Below are 23,939 nucleotides of genomic sequence, written 5' to 3' on the forward strand. Positions count from 1 at the left end.
CAAGGAATTGGATACAGAGAATTTCATTGTATAATATACTGTGTCCCGCCATCTTTATGACTTTAGAAGTTAAACTTGAGTTTCCTTACTATTTTTGTTATTTAATATTTGTTTAGGTATTTTCCTAATTAGTTTTTGTTGTGTATATTTCCTATGAGTCACTTGGTGTGTCTTCCAAAATTTTTTATTTTGTATAGAGTGAATTTCATTTAGATTATACTTGACTATTTCTACCACAGGCACTTTTTTTTGGTATGTACCTTCATGCTGCTGCTGCTGCTAAGTCTGCTTCAGTCGTGTCCGACTCTGTGCGACCCCATAGACGGCAGCCCACCAGGCTTCCCTGTCCCTGGGATTCTCCAGGCAAGAACACTGGAGTGGGTTGCCATTTCCTTCTCCAAATGTACCTTCATAGTCCTTGAAACTAACATACATTTGGTTTCTCTTTTCAGACACTGCAGTGTAAGTGTTTTTGAGTTTTTGTTGTTTTCTAAGTGAGAGCTTAGGTTTTTTGTTTTGCTTCTTAACTTATGTATCTTTAGGAAATTGGTATGGTCATCTCAATTTAAAGTGATTGGGAAGCAGATCACCAGTTCAAGGCTTGTTCTTGAATATTTGAGGAACCTGTTAAAAAAATAACAATTCATACTCATCACCTAAAAGATTTCTTTATATTTAGTTCAAAATTTTGTACTGCTCATATTTTTCTTACACTATTCATGATAGTCATAATAAACTAAACATTTTAAAAACTTAACTGTCACAGGTTATGACTTTTCCTAGAGAAAAGAAAATCGAAATAGATAACTCGTTCATTTTTCTTTCTTTTTTTTGGGGGGGGGGTGGCTAGACTAGAATGACTGCAGGAGAAGGCAGTGGCACCCCACTCCAGTACTCTTGCCTGGAAAATCCCATGGACGGAGGAGCCTGGTAGGCTGCAGTCCATGAGGTCCCTAAGAGTCGGTCACGACTGAGCGACTTCACTTTGACTTTTCACTTTCATGCATTAGAGAAGGAAATGGCAACCCACTCCAGTGTTCTTGCCTGGAGAATCCCAGGGACGGGGAGCCTGGTGGGCTTCCATCTATGGGGTCGCACAGAGTCGGACACGATTGAAGCGACTTGGCGGCAGCAGCAGAATGACTGCTTCTCAAAATATCATCTTTTGTGTTAACATGTTTATAGAAAGTTACAATCATACTAGGTTAAAGTGAAGCAGATTTATTTATTTATGCATGTGTACATGCCACACTTCAGGGCTGGTGGAATCTTAGTTCCCCAACCAGGGATGAAACCTAGGCCCTCAGCAGATGAAGTGCGGAGTTCTAACCACTGGACTGCTAGGGGATTCCCAGTTAAGCAGTTTTAATTGTGGGACATCTCAGAGCCTTTACTATGCTAATATCACAGAGAATGGATTCCAGAATGACCATCTGCTAAGCTTGCAAAAGAACAAATGGGTGCTGGGGAGCAGCGAGTTCTAAGTGTATTGGACAAGGAATCTCTTACTTTAAAGAATGCTGTGCGTTGGTGATTAAGAAACACACTTTGGAAAATTTTTGTCTGAAGAAGAAAATCTTTTAAAAGTTGCACTAAAATCTGCTGCTTAAAATGGTTTTTCCTTTTCCAGTTGTCTCATACCATGAATTCAAATGATTTCCTTTAATTCTCTGTTACAACCTAATTAAGATTTTTTGAGTTATTTCCACTTGGTGCTATGTCGCTTCTAATTGATAATGTGTAACAATTGAAAATTTCTAGATCACCATTAGAGACAGGTCTTCATTTGTTGGGCATTCAACCTAGTACTAAAATGAATTGAAAATAGCACAAGATTGCTTGTTCTCTGTTTTGTGATAAAGTTTCTAAACTGTAATAGATTTAAACTGTATTAATATAGAACCTATTTTTTAAAAACAATTTATTTCGCTAACAAGCCTTAGAACACAGAAATACAAAAGCATGAAGCCAGCAGTACCCAGTCTCCTACCAAACTTGGGTGTTTATTTTTTCATACTCCACACAAACATATACATTGCCCCTCTTTTGTTAAAACTTGGATCAGATTACACACCTCAGGCAACTTGGTGTTTTTATTTAATATTATGGATATTTTATTAGTACATGTAACTTTAATTTTAATCTGTAATAGTGCATGACTTTTTATTTTTGCTAACCCATTTTTTTTGTTTGTTTAGGTTTTATTTTTGAACTACTGCAAGCAAATGTTGCAGTAAATAACCATTATTCAGTTCATCCTTTTATGTTGTTTGTGTAAGTTAAATTACCAGAAGAGAAATAACTGTGTCAAAGGATTATATATTGATTCTCAAACACACAAAAAATATATTCACTCATTATGATGAGTTAATACACTAGAGAGGACTTATATTGCAATTTTACATGCTATCTAGTCTCCTCCATAACCTTATGAGGGAAACATTGTTACTCTCATTTGCAAATGGGGAAAGAGAAACAGTTCAAGTGCTTTGAGTTCATTTAGCTACTTAGAGGCAAACATGGTGCCATATTCTAGATCTTTTAGTTCTGGTTTCTGTTTCTGTTATGCCATGATGAATGATACAAAACTTTTAGTTGGAAAATCATTAGGGTCCTTGTGAATAAACCCTTGTACAAAAAAGATCTTCATGACCCAGATAATCACGATGGTGTGATCACTCACCTAGAGCCGGACATCCTGGAATATGAAGTCAAGTGGGTCTTAGGAAGCATCACTATGAACAAAGCTAGTGGAGGTGATGGAATTCTAGTTGAGCTATTTCAAATCCTGAAAGATGATGCTGTGAAAGTGCTGCACTCAATATGCCAGCAAATTTGGAAAACTCAGCAGTGACCACAGGACTGGAAAAGGTCAGTTTTCATTCCAATCCCAAAGAAAGGCAATGCCAAAGAATTCTCAAACTACCACACAGTTGCACTCATCTCATACGCTAGTAAAGTAATGCTCAAAATTCTCCAAGCCAGGCTTCAGCAATACGTGAACCATGAACTTCCAGATGTTCAAGCTGGTTTTAGAAAAGGCAGAGGAGCAAGAGATCAAATGGCCAACATCTGCTGGATCATCGAAAAAGCAAGAGAGTTCCATAAAAACATCTATTTCTGCTTTTTTGACTGTGCCAAAGCCTTTGACTGAGTGGAGCACAATAAACTGTGGAAAATTCTGAAAGAGATGGGAATACCAGACCACCTGACCTGCCTCTTGAGAAACCTGTATGCAGGTCAGGAAGCAACAGTTAGAACTGGACATGGAACAACAGACTGATTCCAGATAGGAAAAGGAGTACATCAAGGCTGTATATTGTCATCCTGCTTATTTAACTATGCAGAGTACATCATGAGAAACGCTGGGCTGGATGAAGCACAAGCTGGAATCAAGATTGCTGGGAGAAATATCAATAACCTCAGATACGCAAGTGACACCGCTCTTAAGGCAGAAAGTGAAGAGGAACTAAAAAGCCTCTTGATGAAAGTGAAAGACGAGAATAAAAAGTTGGCTTAAAGCTCAACATTCAGAAAACTAAGATCATGGCATCCAGTCCCATCACTTCATGGGAAATAGATGGGGAAACAGTGGCAGACTTTATTTTTCTGGGCTCCAAAATCACTGCAGATGGTGATTGCAGCCATGAAACTAAAAGACGCTTACTCCTTGGAAGGAAAGTTATGACCAACCTAGACAGCATGTTAAAAAGCAGAGACATTACTTTATCAACAAAGGTTCGTCCAGTGATCGTGTATGGATGCTAGAGTTGGACTATTAAGAAAGCTGAGCGCCAAAGAATTGACGCTTTTGAACTGTGGTGTTGGAGAAGACTCTTCAGAAACCCTTGGACTGCAAGGAGATGCAGCCAGTCCATCCTAAAGGAGATTAGTCCTGGATGTTCATTGGTAGGACTGATGTTGAAGCTGAAACTCCAGTCTTTGGCCACCTGATGCAAAGAGCTGACTCATTTGAAAAGACCCTGATGCTGGGAAAGATTGTGGGCAGGAGGAGAAGGGGACGACAGAGGATGAGATGGTTGGATGGCATCACCGACTCGATGGACGTGAGTTTGAGTAAACTCTGGGAGTTGGTGATGGACAGGGAGGCCTGACGTGCTGCGGTTCATGGGGTCGCAGAGAGTAGGAGACAACTAAACTGAACTGATACTGATACAGGTGGTTTGGTATGTATTAGGGTCTCAACCATATCTGCAAAGGCAAGCATTACTTGGAGAGTAGAAGGAAAGAAAGAAAGAAAGTGAAGTTGCTCAGTCGTGTCCGACTCTTTGTGACCCCGAGGACTGTAGACTACCAGGCTCTTCCATCCTTGGAATTCTCCAGGCAAGAATATTGGAGTGGGTTGCCATATCCTTCTCCAGGGGATCTTCCCAACCCAGAGATCAAACCCGGGTCTCCGCGTTGCAGGCAGACGCTTTACCCTCTGAGCCACCAGGAAAGCCCCGCCAAATCTATGCCTGTCTCCCTTCTAGGACTAATTCAGATAAGTCTTAGGTGGGATGTGTTTTTAATTTTCGAACCTTTTATCTAGATTCTCATGCACTTATGCGGATTTGATAATCAGTGACCTTAACATTGAGATGCTCATATCCCTGAGGGGTACATGACGAATTTTCAAAATGTTAGCACGTTTAGTTTTCTGAGGGTCAGTTAACAGGTCCTTGCTGTATGTACTGATAAAAGCACATCTTTGACCCTAGGTCTTCATGTGGTGTATTTTACCCCAGGTGGGCTTCCCTGGTGGTTCAGATGGTAAAGAATCTTGCCTGCAGTGCAGGAGACCTGGGTTTGATCCATGGGTTGGGAAGATCCCCTGGAGAAGGGAATGGCAGCCCACTCCAGTATTCTTGCCTGAAGAATCCCATGGACAGAGGAGCCTGGCGGGCTACAGTCCATGGGATCGCAAACAGTAGGACACAAGTGAAAGATTAACACCCCAGGTAATTAAGCCTTTGAGACTCCAAACTTAGAGGTAGCTTCCTGTAGTGATTAACCTTATTGATTCACATTGATGACAGAATGAGATAATAGCCAAGAACTGGAGTGTTTTGACTTTCTTTGGGAATTTCTGAATTAGATCAATGATAGTCTTGAGTGGTAGGAGTAATTGTGATTTTTTTTTAAGCCAGTTCCCTTCTTCTTCCCTAACCTTTTGTCAAAGAATACTTACAAAGAACAATACTGTGAAATGTTTTGAAAACTAGAAATATGTAAATAAGACTGTAAAATATGTTGAATTTAAATGTATGGATTTTTTTGCTCCATTTTTTTGAACACTTTGGAGGAGTATATAGAAGAATTAGGGTAAAAATAAGTGCTAACCACAAGTACAATTCCTTTAAATCAGATGATAGAATATTTAGATTTACAAATTGGATTTCCTTTTTTTTTTTTAACCCAAAATGTTGTGAAAGTGTGTCTAGAGGTAATTGCTATAGTAGGTATGGTTATACATGTAAATTGCATCATAACATCTTTAAAACCCTTAGAAGTTTACAGATAAGGGGCAGGATTGAACTTGGGCCCCAGAGCAGTGAAAACACCAAGTCATAACCATTGGTTCTTCAGGGAATTATGGAGAATATTTTCTTTTAAGTGATGCTTAATTTACTGAAAAGCTGTTTTTCTGTTATGTTTCTTTATAACTCATGATACCTTTTTCATGTATAGATGTATGTATATTTGAGTTCTACCATATAAAAACCATTGATTTCCAAGCTAACTTGCCTAGTGATTTTTAATATGTATATATTTTAAACATTTTTAAAATATAGGTATGCAAAGAGTATAGAACTATAAAATACAAATCATGCATATCTCTTTCCTGACATGACCACTATTAGCGGTTGTATCACTCTATTTGCCATGTATACACGCGTATGCGTGTGTGCTGCTTTTACAGAAGTGGAATGATAGAATCACTGGTTTTTACCTTCCTCACTGGTTTTTACCTTCCCTTTTCACTTAATAGTCTAAATTTTTTTCATGTATGCATAAATATACCCATCTCATGCTTTTAATGGGTGTATAGTTGATAATTTTATCATTTGCTTTCCCTCCTTTTAAAATATTTAGGATCCTTTTGCTCTCTCCCTCATGACTGTTAACATTTCACACAACACTGGCACAACCAGAACAGTATGCAAAATTTTGGTACATAATTCTGATGAGGTTTTAAATTCTCAGGGATAAGATGATATTAATATATTGAAAAACACAAATTAAATGTTGGGAGAATTGAGAAAAAGATTATTTGGAGGAGGTTTTAATGGAGAAAGTGGCATTTGAGCCAGACAAATCCAAAGAGGTTTGTAGGATTTGCACATGAAGAGATAAGATGACAGAGCTGTCCAAGGGACTGGAATAGTTCAACAAAAGGAAAGTTGGGGAAGAGAGTGATGGTTTATGCTTGGTTGGTGTGGAAAATAGCATGGAGCATTTGGAGTCTTTATATTATTAAATCCTCTGCCATTTTAGTAGCTTTGTCTACTAGGATAGGGAAGTTGAGCACAGTTTCCTTGTTTGTAATTAATATAATACCTACTTTGCTGGAATGCAGTGAGAATTAAATATAACATGCCTACTATGATCACTGGCATAAAATCAAGTGCTCAGTAAATTCTGTTTTCTCTTTAAGGGATGGTGTCTGATAGAAATTAGTCCAGAGAGGTTTATACTCATTTGGAAATAGTTCTTTGTTGTTGTTGTTTTTAATTTCATATACTCCTTGTCAAAACTACGATTGAGGAAATAGGTGATACTAGGTTTAAACAACAGCTTGGATCATAAGTCAGTTAACCTTGTAGAATGTAACCCCCTTTACAAGCTGCAGTTGATAAATGTTTTGTTTCAAGGTGTGTGGGAGGGTGTCCAAAACTTGCCTATCCCTCAGAGCCCAGCTTAAATACTTAACAAGGCTGCTGGTCATATTGTTAATCTTGTTAAACTTACTGTGGAAATTTTCAAACTCAAGTAAAATAGTATAGTATACCTTGGACTACTAGATCATCCATGTTCAACATTGTATGAAATCTTTGTACCTGTATTTTAATTTTTTTAAGTATTTCAAAGGAAATCCCAGACAATAGCTAGTTTAAGCATAAATTCTCATGCTTATGAGAACTTAGTAAAAAATACAATCTTACTATTATTACTGCTAACAAAATTCCTTAATACCATCTAATACCCATTCTATATCTAGATTTCTCTGATTTTCTCAGAAGTCTTTTTTTATAGTTGGTTTGTTAGAATCAGGATTCAAGCAAGGTTTATACAATATATTTGACTTTTAAACCTGTAGTTTATATAATAGTCCTTCCTCTCCCCTCCTTATAACAAAATTTCATAGATAGTGAAATGAGGTGAATTTTTTTCTTTTTTCTGTATTCTGGATTGGGCAGTTATGTCCTTGTGTTATTTATTGATTTTACGTGTTCTCTTTCTCGTATTCTAATAAATCAGTATTTAGATCTAGCAGCTTTCTTAGATTGATGTTTACGGATTAACTTTTTTTTAAAAAAGCACTTTTCTTCATTCGTGGTGGTGCTGTTTCTTATTACATATATCATGAGGCATATAAATGCTTGTTCCACTTTCAGAATTTATATTATATATAAAAATGTTAACTTAGAAATACTGCTTTTTGAGGGCACTCATGTAATAATTTACATTGGATATTTCACATGTATCTTGGACTGATTAGAACCACTTTGAGTTATCTAATAGTTATCTTCATTTTCCATCTAAGTTATGTGACCTACTGCTCTCAGGTGATATGTAAAAGTATCAAGAACTAGCACTGAGGTTGTTTTAGTGTGTAGTTTTTCTCTGAGCAGTATTCTGTTTTTTGGAAAGAAATTTCAATAATCAGTGTTTTATTTCTTAACCAACTGAGAGAATGCCTTGTAATATAAGAGACTTTGTAAGGGCTATATATAGAGATTCTCCTTTGGGAGAATTCTAAGGAAAAAATACCTCGCCCTACAGCTGCAAGTATGTAAGTATGTATTTATCCCCCCATTGTGTCTCCTTGAGAGTATATCTGAGATTGCGCCTCAAAGGGCTAAAAGTATTCTTGCACATAAATATTTGGTAAATTTTTATTTAATGTCTTAATGCTTGTGCTGGGACAATCTTAATTTCTAATCTTAGAAGATTTAAGCTAGGGTCTTTGAAGATATCTAGTTTCTGGGAGTCTGTATATTGATAAGGGGCTTCCCTGGTGGCTCAGAGGTTAAAGCATCTGCCTGCAATGCGGGAGACCTAGGTTCAATCCCTGGGTTGGAAAGATCCCCTGGAGAAGGAAATGGCAACCCACTCCAGTATTCTTGCCTGGAAAATCCCATGGACAGAGGAGCCTGATGGGCTATACTCCACGGGGTAGCAAAGAGTCAGACACGACTGAGCGGGCCAGGTTTTATTCAGAAGGTAAAATTTGACTTTTCCTTAATATTTTTGAGTCAGTTATACAGTACTGTTCTTAATGGTAGTAAAACAAGTATGTCATTCCCCCATGAAGTACATGGACAAATGAGTAGCATATATCAAAAAAAATTTGTGGCTCTTGGTTCAGCCACCACCTAAGTGACTTGTTTAACACCACTAGAAAAGTGTGTGGTTCAGTTTGTTCCCCCAGATAAATAGCAAATGACTAGATGTTGATGGTGATTCCTAGAGACTTCAAATGTTAAGTTGGTGAAAGCTAATAGTCTACCAGAAATAAACACAAACCTGGATTTAGTTTACCTTTGTCATATGGATAAGAAGAGGCATTGCTAAACATTAATTTTGTTGGAAAATTTGCAAAAGTGATTTCCTGTGCTGAAGAGACTAAGGTATTAAGGACTTTAGTACCTATTTTCAATGCTCAGAAGCTCAGTCGTGTCCGACTCTTTGTGACTTCATGAACTGTATAGTCCACCAGGCTTTTCTGTCCATGGGATTCTCCAGGCAAGAATACTGGAGTGGGCTGCCATTTCTTTCTCCCCTGTTTTCACTGGATACTACTAATTAATGCTAAATGATTATGTTTGTTAAAATCAGTCCAAGGAGTTTGACTACTATAGGAATATTTTATTAGCAGCTTAAGTTACTCTTTGTGTATATTGACTTATGTCAATCAATTAAGTTTTCATGTACTTTGTTCTTGTAGTTGGTTCTTGGGGTAGCAACAGCCTCTCTGTATTAGAGGACCAATTTGGAGAAGTAGTGCCAATGGGAAGTTGCACTCATTTTATGCGGTAAATGTTTTCTGCTGCTGCTGAGTCGCATCAGTCGTGTCCAACTCTGTGCAACCCCATAGACAGCAGCCCACTACGCTCCACCGTCCCTGGGATTCTCCAGGCAAGAACACTGGAGTGGGTTGCCATTTCCTTCTCCAATGCATGAAAGTGAAAGTGAAGTCGCTCAGTCATGTTCGACCCTCAGCGACCCATGGACTGCAGCCTTCCAGGCTCCTCCATCCATGGGATTTTCCAGGCAAGAGTACTGGAGTGGGGTGCCATTGCCTTCTCCAGGTAAATGTTTTCAGTTGTACATAAAGTCTGAGGAAGAGCCTTGTTCATGTCTGTTAAAATGAACATTGTGCATAAATGAAGGCACGTATAAACAGTCACTATCCAGCTATTAGATGATTTCATGATCTGAATTTTGGGCTTCCCAGATGGCGCTTTATTTTTTGGGCTCCAAAATCCCTACAGATGGTGACTGCAGCCATGAAATCAAAAGACACTTGCTCCTTGGAAGAAAAGTTATGACCAACCTAGACAGCATATTAAAAAGCAAAGACATTACTTTGTCAACAAAGGTCCATCTAGTCAAGGCTATGGTTTTTCCAGTAGTCACGTATAGATGTGAAAGTTGGACTATAAAGAAAGCTGAGCAGAGAGGAATTGATGCTTTTGAACTGTGGTGTTGGAGAAGACTCTTGAGAGTCCCTTGGACTGCAAGGAGATCCAGCCAGTCCATCCTAAAGGAAATCAGTCCTGAGTATTTATTGGAAGAACTGATGTTGAAGCTGAAACTCCAACACTTTGGCCACCTGATGTGAAGAAGTGACTCATTGGAAAATACCCTAATGCTGGTAAAGATTGAAGGTGGGAGGAGAAGGGGACAACAGAGGATGAGCTGGCTGGATGGCATCACTGACTCAATGGACATGAGTTTGAGTAAACTCTGGGAGTTGGTGATAGACCAACTGCAGCCTGGCGTGCTGCCGTCACTGGGGTCGCAGAGTTGGACATGACTGAACTCAGGTGGCACTAGTGATAGAGAACCTGCCTGCCAGTGCAGGATATAGAAGAGATGTGGGTTAGATTCCTGGGTCAGGAAAATCCCCTGGAGAAGGGCATGGCAACCCACTCCAGTATTGTTGCCTGGAGAATCACATGGACAGAGGAGCCTGGAAGGCTGCAGTCCATGGGGTCACAGAGTCAGACACGACTGAAGCGATTTAGCATGCATGATCTGCATGCATGCTAAATTTACATTTCCTAAAATGATCTTTTCATTGAATATATATTGAGCATTTTGGTGGCTAAGATAGTTCATCACCCCTTTAATTGCAGAGTTTAATAACTACTATGGTTTTAAAATAGAACTAATTATACTGCTGTGAAAATGTGATTAGTATTATGTGCTGGTGCTTTAATACCTTTTATTGTAGCTCTAAATGGTTTTTGCCCCCCAGCTATTTTTTATGGTGTGCTCAGTCTCTCAGTTGACTCTTTGTGACCCTGTGTACTGTAGCCCACCAGGTTCTCTGTTCATGGAATTTTCCAGGCAGGGATACTGGAGTGGGTTGCCATTTCCTATTCCAGTTTTTTATGGTAGGCATATGGTAAGGAATTGGATCAGATGTTCCGTGAGAAAATAATGTATATTCTTGGTTCATTATGCAGACTATTTGTAAACTTTGGTTTATGCATTAGTACATACGAAAACTCAAAAAATTTAACCAAGTTGTTATTTATGGTACTTTATCTGTTTTTCTTACATAATTAGTAATAATGCTGTCCACAGAAAAATTAGCTAAAACTGTTCACTTTTAAAACCTAATAAGGCACTCTTTTGTGACAGTTGTGTTAAAGACTCATAACCTCAAACATTATAGCTTTTTAGTTCATATTTACCTCAAGATTATACCGTCTTGGCCATAGATAAGTTTCTATTATGTATTAGATAAGTTTCTATTATATATTTTCTGTATTAGCAAATTGTAATTGTTTAAGGAAATAAGCTTCATGGCTTAATGCAAGCCAGAATAATTGAAAACAGACTTTACACCCCCAAGCAGTATAGTGTGTGCCATAATTTTTGGATACATTTTCCTGAAGGGAACATAGTTCAGTGTTATTTAACTGAGAGCCTGCTACTTCATTGCTTGTTGGAAGAAATCGGTTGTTTGCTTTCTCCCTTACATCTAACCATGCAGGGGAGAGTTGTTACATTATATCCAGATTGTTTTCCCTTGCCCTCAGTTGATTTCCAGCAGACATAGTGGTTCGACATAACAGTTTGGTGTTTTGCAAAAATTTTAGTCCTCCTTAGTGGCATATGTATGACCCGCTGCTCCTGCAGCTTCATTTTAATATGAAGTTTATTGCAGAAGAATTGAAACAGTGTTTATTTTCTTTCTGTCCCATTATTTTGCTCACTTTCTCATCCATTCTCTTTCTTATGATTGAAATAAATTACACCCTAAACTGAAAAGCTGAGCTTGAGTCTTGTTTTGTGGGTTTTGTTTTAAAGTCTTTTCCCTGTAACCTACCCACGTTATTGAAAGGAAATGATAACACCACCTACGTTTAAATGTAATCTGAAATCCTTATTCATTATTAAAATAAAAATGTTCATGGGGGTAGTATAAACGGAAAGGTTGAAAACAAAGCTCTGGTGCTTAGATTTGGGTTTGCTCGAATTTGAGAGTGGATTATCTGCATTTGATGTTTTGTGGAGCAATCAAGAGTAAATGCAGTAGAGCCCAGGTCAGCAAAGCTTGGCCTACGTGTCAGATCTGGCCCAGCACCTGTTTTTGTTTGAACTGCTCTCTAGGATTGACTTTTAGAATTTTTAATTGTTGAGGGGAAAAAAAGAAATAAGATTTTGTGACACATCAAAAAATACGGTATTCAGACTTCACTGTTCATAAATAAAGTTTTATTAGGACACATCTGTGCTCATTCATTTTCTTATTGTCCATGGCTCCTTTTGTGCTACAAATGTATCTTGAGAAGCTGAGGGACCATATGACCTGTAAAGCCTAAAATGTATATATACTGTCCATCAGTTTCTTTACAGAAAAAATTAGTTGACCTCTGCACTAGGGCATGATTCACCACAAAAGTATGTGGATCCATAGAACTAAGAGACATCTCTCAGTCTAGAGTCTCTTTTAACTTATGACCTCATCTATTTGGACCATAGATGAAAACTTAGAAGTAAAAGTAAGTGAAAGGGGGACTTCGGTAAAGCTCTGATGCTTTTACTTCTGAGAAAATGTTAAGACTCTTCTTCCTATTTTTCCTTCTGAATAAAAGTCTTCTCTCATTTGTATATTGTACAGGCTTATTATAATAACATAAAAATAGATGGAACAAATTGTGCTCTGATCACTTAAGGACTGTACAGATATTGGTATATTTCCTTTTGCTCTTTCTTAACGTTGCTGCTATTAATATAAGCATTTCCTTACAAACTCAAATATTGTTAATAGCTACACAATACTTTATTTATACTTGTGTTTTATCACTTACTGTGAGACAGTTATGCAGTTTATACTTTCAGGATCTGTAAGCAACACTACTACAAACATTTTTCTACATAAAACCTTTTTATATTTAGGTTTTATTCTTCTGATTGATTTTCAAAGTAAGGGAGACTGGTTCAGGAGATAAGAACTTATATATATGATACCAAATTGCTTTCCTAAGAAAGCATTGAAACTTTAGAATATGTGTTTGTGTTTGTTAGAGGTAGTTTCCTTCTTAGAGCTTATTGACTCTTAAAAATCTGCCATAGTTATCTGAGGCTACAGTTTACTGCAGATTAAAGGCAACCTAAGTAGAAAGGTCAGAAGTAATATGTTCCAAGTCAAGTAGTATTGAACCTGAAAACAAGGCAGGAGGCTGAAATACTAACAGAAGGTTTCCTACCAGAGACACAAACATTGAGCAACCTAAGAATTTCAGAAATAGTATATATGATGCTTTTAATAATAACAACTAGTTACTTGTTGAGCACTTTTTATTGATCACTCACAAAACACTTGGATACATTTGATCTTCACAACAGATAAGATTTAGAGGTTAGGCAGAATTTAAGACTCAAAACTCTGTATTCTGAATCTAAATCACGTATTATTTGTACTCTACCACATCATCTTAGGAACTTCCCTGGTGGCTCAGCGGTAGAGAATCTGCCTGCAGTGCAGGAGCCTCAGGAGACACGGATTTGATCCCTGGGTCAGAAAGATCCCCTGGAGAAGGAAATGGCAACCTACTCCAGTATTCTTGCCTGGAGAATCCTACGGACAGAGGAGCCTGACCGGCTACAGTCCATGGGGTTGCAAAGAGTCGGACACGACTGAAGCCACTTAGTATGCACACACATTACCTTGCATGTAAAATTTATTCATAATGGTTTCTTCAGGATTGCAGAATAATGAATCCATTTTTATAACTATTTTCCTAAGTAACAAGAATCTTTATATTTTTTGGCCCTAGTGGAATAATTAATCTTAATAAGGACAGTCTGTTCTCACAGATAAGTAAGATGTCACATAGAAGTTTTTTTTTTTTTAAATACCTGTAATTGGTATGGTATTTGTGTATTGAGCCCAGACTTCAGGGCTTAATATCATTTAATGTATGTTCATAAATTGAATTATGAAGTCAGTTATATGGCTGCATTGTCAAATTGGTAGCATTTAAATGGAAGCATTTCTAAGAAATTAGAACACCTCTTTAGGTGATTGAAAATACTTGATTCCTGATAGTATGTTAGCAGTATCCCGAAGCTTTCAGATGATTGGCCATTAGGTTTGGGAAACAGTTAATGCTTGGAAGAAGTTGAGGCTGTAATGGGATGGGAGATCTGAAAATACAAGGTCTGTAAGATACATGGTATAGGAGAAAGTAAAATCACAGATGTAAAAAAGATTATAAAGAACACTGAGTTTAGGGCTGTATGGAGATCTTAAGTACTTGCAAAAAAATAAAATGGACCCTTCCCCGATTTAGGAAATTTTAAAGAAACAATGGAAGTCAAAGATGGTTTGAGCAGACCATACTAGACATTACAGTGAATTGTTCACGGTTAGATGTAGAACTTTGATTGCATGACTGAGAAATGTAGGACACATTTGGCCTGAGATTCCCTTTACTTACAATTGGGGTCCCTCCAGAATACATTTATGAATGTACAGTTGTTCATCCGTATCTGCAGGGCATTGTTCCAGGGGCCTCCCTAGCCCAATACCAACGTCTGAAGATGCTCAAGTTCCTTATGCAAAGTGGTGTGGTATGTGCATATAATCTGGGTGCACACTGCTGCTGCTGCTAAGTCGCTTCAGTCGTGTCCGACTCTGTGTGACCCCATAGATGGCAGCCCACCAGGCTCCTCCATCCCTGGGATTCTTCAGGCAAGAACACTGGAGTGGGTTGCCATTTCCTTCTCCAACAGGGTGTACTTTAAATCATCTCTAGATTACTTATAGTATCTGTTACAATGTCAGCGTTATGTAAATAGGTGCCAGCCCTCAGGGAATTTGATTGTGGGAACTCTCTGAAATTTTTTTCATACTTTTGATCCCTGGTTGGTGAAACAAGCAGATGTGGATGGATATTGAGGGCCAGCTGTAGATGTTGAGTGATAAAAGAGTGCTTTGATCTCGAACTTCTGTTTTAAATCCATGTCATGATGGTATGGCTAGAGATATTTATTATAGTTAGGTATTGGATGTGCATGTAAATAGTTCATAAATCTAACTATTATGTTATCAAACCCATAATGAATTTTTTGCTTTAAGTGGGGGTATATATTTTGAAGAGATAAAGAGGAAAAAAAAAATAGTCCTTTGTACTTATTATGCACATACTTAGCATTTCTGGTGCTCTTCCTTCCTGATGATCTGAATTTCCCTTTAGCTTAAGAATTTTTAGAAAATAATAGCAAATGAAGCAATGGACAAACAACTAATCTCAAAAATATACAAGCAACTCCTACAGCTCAACTCCAGAAAAATAAACGACCCAATCAAAAAATGGGCCAAAGAACTAAATAGACATTTCTCCAAAAAAGACATACAGATGGCTAACAAACACATGAAAAGATGCTCAACATCACTCATTATCAGAGAAATGCAAATCAAAACCACTATGAGGTACCATTTCACACCAGTCAGAATGGCTGCGATCCAAAAGTCTACAAATAATAAATGCTGGAGAGGGTGTGGAGAAAAGGGAACCCTCTTACACTGTTGGTGGGAATGCAAACTAGTACAGCCACTATGGAGAACAGTGTGGAGATTCCTTAAAAAACTGGAAATAGAACTGCCTTATGATCCAGCAACCCCACTGCTGGGCATACACACTGAGGAAACCAGAAGGGAAAGAGACACGTGTACCCCAATGTTCATCGCAGCACTGTTTATAATAGCCAAGACATGGAAGCAACCTAGATGTCCATCAGCAGACGAATGGATAAGAAAGCTGTGGTACATATACACAATGGAGTATTACTCAGCCATTAAAAAGAATACATTTGAATCAGTTCTAATGAGGTGGATGAAACTGGAGCCTATTATACAGAGTGAAGTAAGCCAGAAGGAAAAACATAAATACAGTATTCTAACGCATATATATGGAATTTAGAAAGATGGTAACAATAACCCTGTGTACGAGACAGCAAAAGAGACACTGATGTATAGAACAGTCTTATGGACTCTGTGGGAGAGGGAGAGGGTGGGAAGATTTGGGAGAATGACATTGTAACATGTAAAATATCATGTAAGAAACGAGTTGCCAGTCCAGGTTCGATCCACGATACTGGATGCTTGGGGCTAGTGCACTGGGACGACCCAGAGGGATGGTATGGGGAGGGAGGAGGGAGGAGGGTTCAGGATGGGGAACACATGTATACCTGTGGTGGATTCATTTTGATATTTGTCAAAACTAATACAATTATGTAAAGTTTAAAAATAAAATAAAATTTAAAAAATAAAAAAAAAAAAAAAAGAATTTTTAAAGGACTTTCTGAGGTGGAAATCTGTTTAGCAGGTTTTTTTCTTTTTAATCTATAAATGTCTTTTAAGCTTTATTCTTAAAGGATATTTTCACCAGATAAAAATTCTAGGTTAGCATTTTTTATTCTTTCAGCCCTCTAAAGTCTTATCCTTTTTATTCTGGTTTCCATTGCTTCTAGTGTGAAGTCAGTGGTCATTCATCATTTTTCCCCATTTTGTAATTTTTTTCTCTGTCTGCCTTCAGGATTTTCTCTTTGTTCATCACTTTTCAGTGCATAGGGGTGAGGTTTTGTTTTTGTTTTTCCTATTTATTTTGCGTGGAGTTCATTGAGCATCGTGAATTTGTAAATTTTGCTTTCATCAAATATAAGGGGATTTCTGGCCATTATTTCTTCAAATAATTTTTCAACCTCATTAATTATTTCTCTTTCCTTTTTTTCCCCTTGTCAGATTGGAAATCACTATTGATCTGTGTTCAAATTCACTTTTTATTTTCAACTTACTGTTAAGTGATCAACCATCAGTCCTAAAGGAAATGAACCCTGAATATTCATTGGAAGGACTGATGGTGAAGCTCCACTTCTTTAGCCACCTGATATGAAGAGCTGACTCACTGGAAAAGACCCTGATGGTGGGAACGGTTGAGGGCAGCAGGAGAAGGGGGTGACAGAAGATGAGATGGATAGCATGGTTGAATAGCATCACCAACTTAATGGACCTGAGTTTAAGCAAACTGTGGGAGATAGTGAAGGACAGGGAAGCCAGGCGTGCTGCAGTCCATGGGGTCAGGCAGTCAGAGACAATTTAGCAGCTGAACAACAGCAACTGTTGAGTGCAGGCAGTGAAATTTTTAAAAGATATTTTTCAGTTTTAGATGGTCCATTTGATATAGTTTTGCTTTTTTCTTTGTGCTGGAATTTATTTTTTCATTTATTAGTGTGTTTTTCCTTTCATCTTTGAGCACAGATTTATAATAGTTATTTTAAGATCTTTGCTAATTCTAACCTCTAGGTCATCTTGGGGTTGGTCTTTTATTAGTTGCCTTTTTCCTTAGTCAAGGTCACACGTTCCTGTTTTTCTATGTGTCTCGTAATTTTGGATTGTTTTAGTCTTTATGATTGTTTTTGTTCTCATGGAACTCAAACCCCAAATTTCCATAACTTCTGTGGACATCAGCAGCAGACATTTCTCCTTAGTCCTTTTATCCATAATTGGGCTGTTTGGAGTCAGCCCCACACAAATGCAGTTCAGGGATTGTTTAAACATCTGAGTTGAATTTACGCACAAAATTCAGTTCTAGACTATCCTCCAGTTTGTTATTTTCCATTGCCTTCAATTTGTTTTTATATTTTTTTCAGTTGTTGTTTATTTACTAAGTCGTGTCCAACTCTTGTGACCCCATGGACTATAGCCTGTCAGGCTCCTCTGTCTGTGGGATTTCCCAGGCAAGAATACTGGAGTGGATTACCCTTTTCCTTTTCCAGGAGATTTCTGACCCAGAGATTGAACCCACGTCTCCTGCATTGGCAGGTGGCTTCTTTACCACTGCCACTAGGAAAGCCCATTTTGTCCAGAGTTAAATGCAGGAGGTTTTGGCCTGATAGGAGCTACTCTTCCAATTACCAGAAAATGTGACTGATTTAAATTCTTTGAGGACAGTGATCATATTTTAATTCATTCTTTTCTCTGTAAAATCTTGCACATTGAATATGCCTAGTAAAAGCTTATTAATGGAAGGATGAATAAAGTTATCACTTTCTAAGAACTGTTAATGAATCCAGCTCTTCTACCAAGTTAAGAGAAAAGGATGGCTTATTTGCTATCCATATATCTTCCATATATCTTCTTTGATGTAATACCTGTTTAGATCTTTTGCCCATTTTTTAATTGGGTTGTTTGTTCTCTTATTTTTCTTAAAGAGTTTTAAGTATATCTCGGACACAAATCCTGTATCTGATATGATTTGCAGATATTTTCCTCCTATTTGTAGTTTGTTTTTTCTTTCTCTTTATCAGCATCTTTTGTAGAACATTTTTTTTATTGCTGACATCAAGTTTTTAGACATAAGTTTTTCTTTTGTGGACTCTGCTTTTGATGTTGATCTAAAAACTCACTACCAAATGCAGGGTCACACGGCTTTGCTGTTTTCCTAGAAGTTTGATAATGTTAAGTGTTGCATTTAGGTGTATGATCCATTTTGAGTTAATTTTTATATCATGGTGTGTGTTGAAGTTCGTATTTTTTGCATATGGACACCCAGTTGTTCACGTACCATTTGATGAAACAATTGAAGAATTTTCTAATAGCTAACTTTTGAATGCTTACGTAACCAGACTTTTGTTTTATATTACCTAATTCACTTTTCACAGCGTGCCGTGTGGAAGCTGCTGCTGCTATTTTTCCATACAGAAATTGAGAAAAAATAATTTAGGTTAGTTGTTTAGAGTTACAGAACTACTACCTGTCAAAACTGTAATTTGAATCCAGTTCTCTCCCCTTCTAAGCCACATTAAGGAGAAGATTCATATGGTCAGAGTACAATTTAGAAAAATGGTAGCTTATCACATTTTGGAGATTAGATTGTAGGGTGGGAAGATAGAAGATTGCAAGAGATGGTGGTGGTCTGACCAACCAGACAACTGAAAATTAGATTTAAATAAGGTAGGAGGTTGACTTTAATGATTGGATATTGGTGTAAGAAAGGAAATAATTTATAAGTGTAGAATACAGAAGAGTAAGACTGGAATTTCCTATGGTACCTCCAGGGAATGGAAGAAAGGAAATATTTGGAAATACTGAAGAGGAGAGAGATTTGATTTATAAATACAAACTGGGAGTGAAGTCCTGTGGATATACCATTTAAGTATCAAAGCACTTAGAGTGGATGAGATTGCTTGGGCTAAAGAGTAGAATTCTGAGGAACACTGACATTTATGAGTTGAGTAGACAAATAGGAGTTTGTGAAGAAGCCTGAGGAGAAGTAACTAGACACATAAGAAAGTAAAAAGAATTGTAAGAGAATGCCTAACATCAGAATAGCCTTACAAGAAGAGAGGAAGTGCACTGTAATATCAAATACTGTGAAATTGTAAAGAGAGAGGACTGACTGGGAAAAATACTAAATAGGATTACATTGTAAGGCTCCAGAGTTTGAAGGCTGTGAATTTGTAGTGGCTTCAGTTTTGAATCGTTTTCTCCAGCGGTACTTAACATTAGCAGGCAAAGAGACTATGACTTAAGAACACATTGTCACATGAACAGTAAAAAGCAGTTTAAACTGTTAGAAATGGGAAAAGAAAAATATGCTGTAGTTTTAGTTTGAGGAGAAGGGACAAGAATTATTCTTGTTTTAAATTATGGTTGATTTACATTATTAGTTTCAGGTGTACAGCACAGTGATTGATTATGTTCATAAATTATACTCCATTGAAAGTTACTACAAGGTAACGACTAATTGCCTGTGCTGTACAGTATATCCTTGTTACTTATCTATTTTATACATAGTAGTTTGTATCTCTTAATCTTAGACCCCTAATTTGCATTCCCCCCTTTCCTTTGGTAACCAGTAGTTTGTATCTGTGAGCTTGTTTCTGCTTTGCATATATATTCATTTGTATTATTTTTAAAATTTCACTTATAAGTGATATCATGCAATACTTTCTGTGACTTACTTCACTAAGCATAATACTCTCAGCTTCATCCACATTACTGCAAATGGCAGTATTTTGTTCTTTTTATGATTGAGTAATAATCCATTGTGTGTAAACACCACATGTTTTTAATCCATTTATGTGTTGATAGGCATTTTGGTTGCTTCCATGTTTTGGCTATTGTAAACAGTGCTTCTATGAACATTGGGATACATGTATCTTTTCAAATTAGTATTTTCTAGTTAGATACCCAGGAGTGAAGTGTTTTGAGGAGCCAACATACTGTTTTCCTAGTGGCGGCTGTTTACGTTTCCACCAACAGTGTACAAGGCTTCCCTTTTCTCCACATCCTCTCCAACATTTGTTATTTGTAGATTTTTTGATGACAGCCATTCTGATAATTGTGAGGTGATAGTTCATTTTGATTTGCATTTTTCTAATAATTGGTGGTGTTGAGAATCTTTTCATGTGCCTGTTAACCACCTGTATTTCTTCTTTGGAAAAATGTCTATTCAGGTCTTCTGCCCATTATTTGATTTGAGGTGTAGGGGTTTTTTTTTTTGTTTGCAGGGGGTGGGTTTTGGTGTTTTTTTTATGTGTGGTGTATGAGCTGTTTGTTTTGGATATTAACCCCTTGTCAGTCATATTATTTGCAAATATTTTTCTCCCATTCTGTTGGTTGTCTTCTCAGTCTGTCGATTTTCCTATACAAAAAGCTTTTAATTAGATCCCATTTGTTTATTTCTGCTTTTATTTTGTCTTAGGAGACAGATCCAAAAAATACTGCTGTGATTTATGTCAGAGTGTTCTGCCAGTGTTCTCTTCCAAGAGTTTTATGGTTTCAAGTCTTACATTTAGGTCTTTAATTCATTTTTAGCTCATTTTTTATGTGATATGAGATAATATTCTAACCTCAGTGTTTCATGTGTAACTAACTGTCCAGTTTTCCCAGCTTGTTAAAGATACTGTCTTCTTTCCATTGTATACTCTTGCCTCCTTTGTTGTAGATTAATTGGCTGTAAATGCATGGGTTTATTTCTGGGCTCTTTATTCTGTTCCATTGATCTCTGTTTTTATTTTTGTGCCATTTCCATGCTGTTTTGCTAATTGTAGGGAAAGGAATTGTTTTTAAGGGAACTTTTGAATATTAAAAAATATCAAAGCTGATTAATTTTTTATCATTGGTATAAGATCTACAAATAATTTTGAGAAATTTTGAAAACTGAAAAAAAGTAGTACAAAGTAATAATTTTGTAATAGGAACTACAACATTTTTTTAAAAAGAAGATAACTGTTGGGACTTCCCTGATGGTGCAGGGAAGATTCTGGGCTGGTTAAGACTCTGTGCTTCCACTGCAGGGGTTCAGGGTTCAATCCCTGATCTGGAAACTAAGATCCCACATGCCTCATGGCACAGCCACACACAAAAAAGATAACTGTATTGTAGTTCTTGAGCTCACTTTTTCTGTTGTTTACTTCCCATGTATTCCTTTGCTCAAGAAACTGGTAGCAATTCTTTTTGGCACCCAGAATAATCCAAGAACCCTTAAACCTCCTGGTTTTCCCACAAATTTTAGTGTTGATTGCTATGGTGCTCTATTTAGGAAAACCTATCTTTATAGAGAAGCGTATTCTTGTCCATCTCAGCTCATACTGTAACATCAGTAATAGCAGAATGTAATATAAAAATAGTTGATGCAGTCTAAGATTTTTTTTTTCTAATTTTGTTTTTGTTATTCAACAGGTTTGATCTGTGGATGAAATGAATCATGATTTTCAAGCTCTTGCATTAGAATCTCGGGGAATGGGAGAGGTAAATATTTATGAATACTAAGGATGTGTATCTCACTTTGAGTCTTTGAGCCATTGAAACTTGTTTATTAACTGTAAATCTTTTGAAAATAGTGGCGATATCTTCCAAATGATGTGGGCTTTTAAAATCTATAGTTGTGGAAATCTCGGCCTTTTTTTTTTTTTTAACTTTTAGCAGTAATGTTAGTGGGATTATTGTGTCTAGTTGATTAGATTGACCCAGTTAGATAATGTTATATTTTAGTAATGGATTGTAATAACTTTGATCAGAAAAGAGTTCTCCTTGATCTGTGTCCTGCTGTTTTATATATGTATGCTATGTTTGCTTTAGCCACACTTAATTGTTCACTATTCTCTCACAAAAATTTCTCCTTGTTCATTGTTTGCTTAATAAACTTCTTATCCTCTGCAGGACTCTACTGAAAAAAGGCTCTTTATCTGTTTGCTATTTGCAGTAAAATTTATCACTTCATCTGACTTCTCATGGATCTTTATACATACTTTTATTATAATACTGGTTACAGTGTATTCATTTTATATTAGTCTTCTCTGTAGATTGTAGCTTTGAATGACTAGCACACAGTGAGCACTCCTAATACTTTCGATTTTATCAGTCCTGTTTTATGATTTTCTTTGGGGCATCCCATTTAACTTCATCATTACATAATTTAAGGCATCAAAAATACTTAGTTTTCCATATACCTAAATGACTATTTAGAAAACTTTAATTGATTATGAAAACCCTTGTCACATTTTTGAATTGTCATGTTCTGTAGTACTAACATAGTGTGGACTTTGATAATAGAAAATAACCATGAACAGACCTAAGATGTGTAATTAACCGCTTGCTCCTGGAGATTATTTTACTTTGGTAGACCTTCAATGAGACTCACTCCATCCAATGCTGTGCTCTTCAGATGCAGAAAAAGAGTCCAGTCACTCCTCTGGGCCACAAGAGGGCACCCTGCAGCTAGCTAACCCTCCCCTTCTTCAGAACAGCGTTTTCCAAAGAGTTTGTCATTTTCAGAGGACTGATTTAAGGGTGAGTTAAGGTGCTTAAGCATAAGTATTGCCAAAGTAAACTTGTTAGTCCAGTGCTTAAGGTAAAACTCTGGGCCCTAAGAAAATTTGAGAGAAGAAATAGTTTTTTAGTTAAAAGTAGACCTTGTAGCCTCACTGCAGTGCAGTGGCTGCTTAGGCCTTGTTTACACTCTGGGTAAACAAAAAGAAACAGTTCAAAGGGCTTTTGTTTTTTTTCTTGTTACTTGTTTTCTTTGGTCTTTAGAAAGTAGGATAACATATCTTAAAAGCAAGTTGAACAGTGTTTCAGCCTAGTCTGTAACAGACTTGAACTTACTTTTTTTTTTTAATGCCAAATAGAGTCACACCCTTACCTTAATTCTGTTTAGATCCTACACTTTACTTTCCAGATCTACATTGAGTATGTATTTACAAATTGACTTTTTTCCTCCCTTTCTAAGTAGTAGTTGATAAACCCAAAGACATTTTTGCAGTTTTAAAAAGGGGGTCATGATCAGAAGTAGTACAGAGAGTTCAGTTATTTGGGGGATAAGTGGAGGGGTATTTGAGGTTTCTGGGGAAAAGAGGCTGGGTTTTTAAATGATCTAAAGCTTAAATCCAGGCATTTCTTAGTGGAAATGTCAGATATACAGAATAAAAGTGGTTAGGGTTAGGCTGTCTGGTTTTTTGGCAGGTAGTTAGAAGGTCATGCTTCTGTGACCATCTAGTAAAAATGTGTTTTTTTTTAATAAGCTGTTATTCACTAATTAAGTTTTTTTCTTAACAGTTTACCAGCTAATTCTGTTACTCTAAGAGATAGTGAGAAACCTTTTGAGGTTTCTGTCTGGGTTCCCTCTCCCACAAGCCTTTCTATCTTTCCTCATCTCACAGGCAGCAGGGAACCTTCTGGGATTTCCTTCTTTGTCTGTCTCTCTCTCACCAGTCTTCTCCTTTCCTGACAGGTGAGGCTTATTGTTTTATGCCAGAATTCATTCATTGTAATGAACTAAAAGCAGGCTTGAGTTTTCTAGAATTGCTTATTTATTTTTTCAATGCAAAATCCTTTTCTAATATATTGCCCTATCTTGACTTTTTTTTTTAAATAAAGCTTTACTTATTTATTATGTCTTAAGTTGTAAATCTAATGTACAGAGCACTGCATTGCATATAGGGTTATTTCCAAATGTATTGGGTTA

At 37.0% G+C, this 23,939-nt stretch overlaps 1 protein-coding gene across 16 annotated transcripts in view; it reads left to right on the top strand.

Annotated features, from left to right (window-relative positions):
- PUM2 (pumilio RNA binding family member 2) overlaps positions 1-23,939 on the top strand; it is a 117,631-nt gene that overhangs the window by 5,350 nt on the left and 88,342 nt on the right. For 13 of the 16 annotated variants that reach the window (XM_005213096.5, XM_024999524.2, XM_005213092.5 and 10 more), the window contains exon 2: positions 21,656-21,724. In XM_005213096.5, the coding sequence (XP_005213153.1) occupies positions 21,674-21,724 (51 nt within the window). In that variant the 5' untranslated portion in view covers positions 21,656-21,673. Of the gene's footprint in view, positions 1-16,282; positions 18,693-21,655; positions 21,725-22,645; positions 22,766-23,939 lie in introns of those variants that run through there. The other 3 variants (XM_024999522.2, XM_024999527.2, XM_010810299.3) reach the window with 3 other exon arrangements.

The sequence above is a fragment of the Bos taurus genome, chromosome 11 (assembly GCF_002263795.3).
Source record: "Bos taurus isolate L1 Dominette 01449 registration number 42190680 breed Hereford chromosome 11, ARS-UCD2.0, whole genome shotgun sequence".
NCBI lineage: Eukaryota > Metazoa > Chordata > Mammalia > Artiodactyla > Bovidae > Bos > Bos taurus.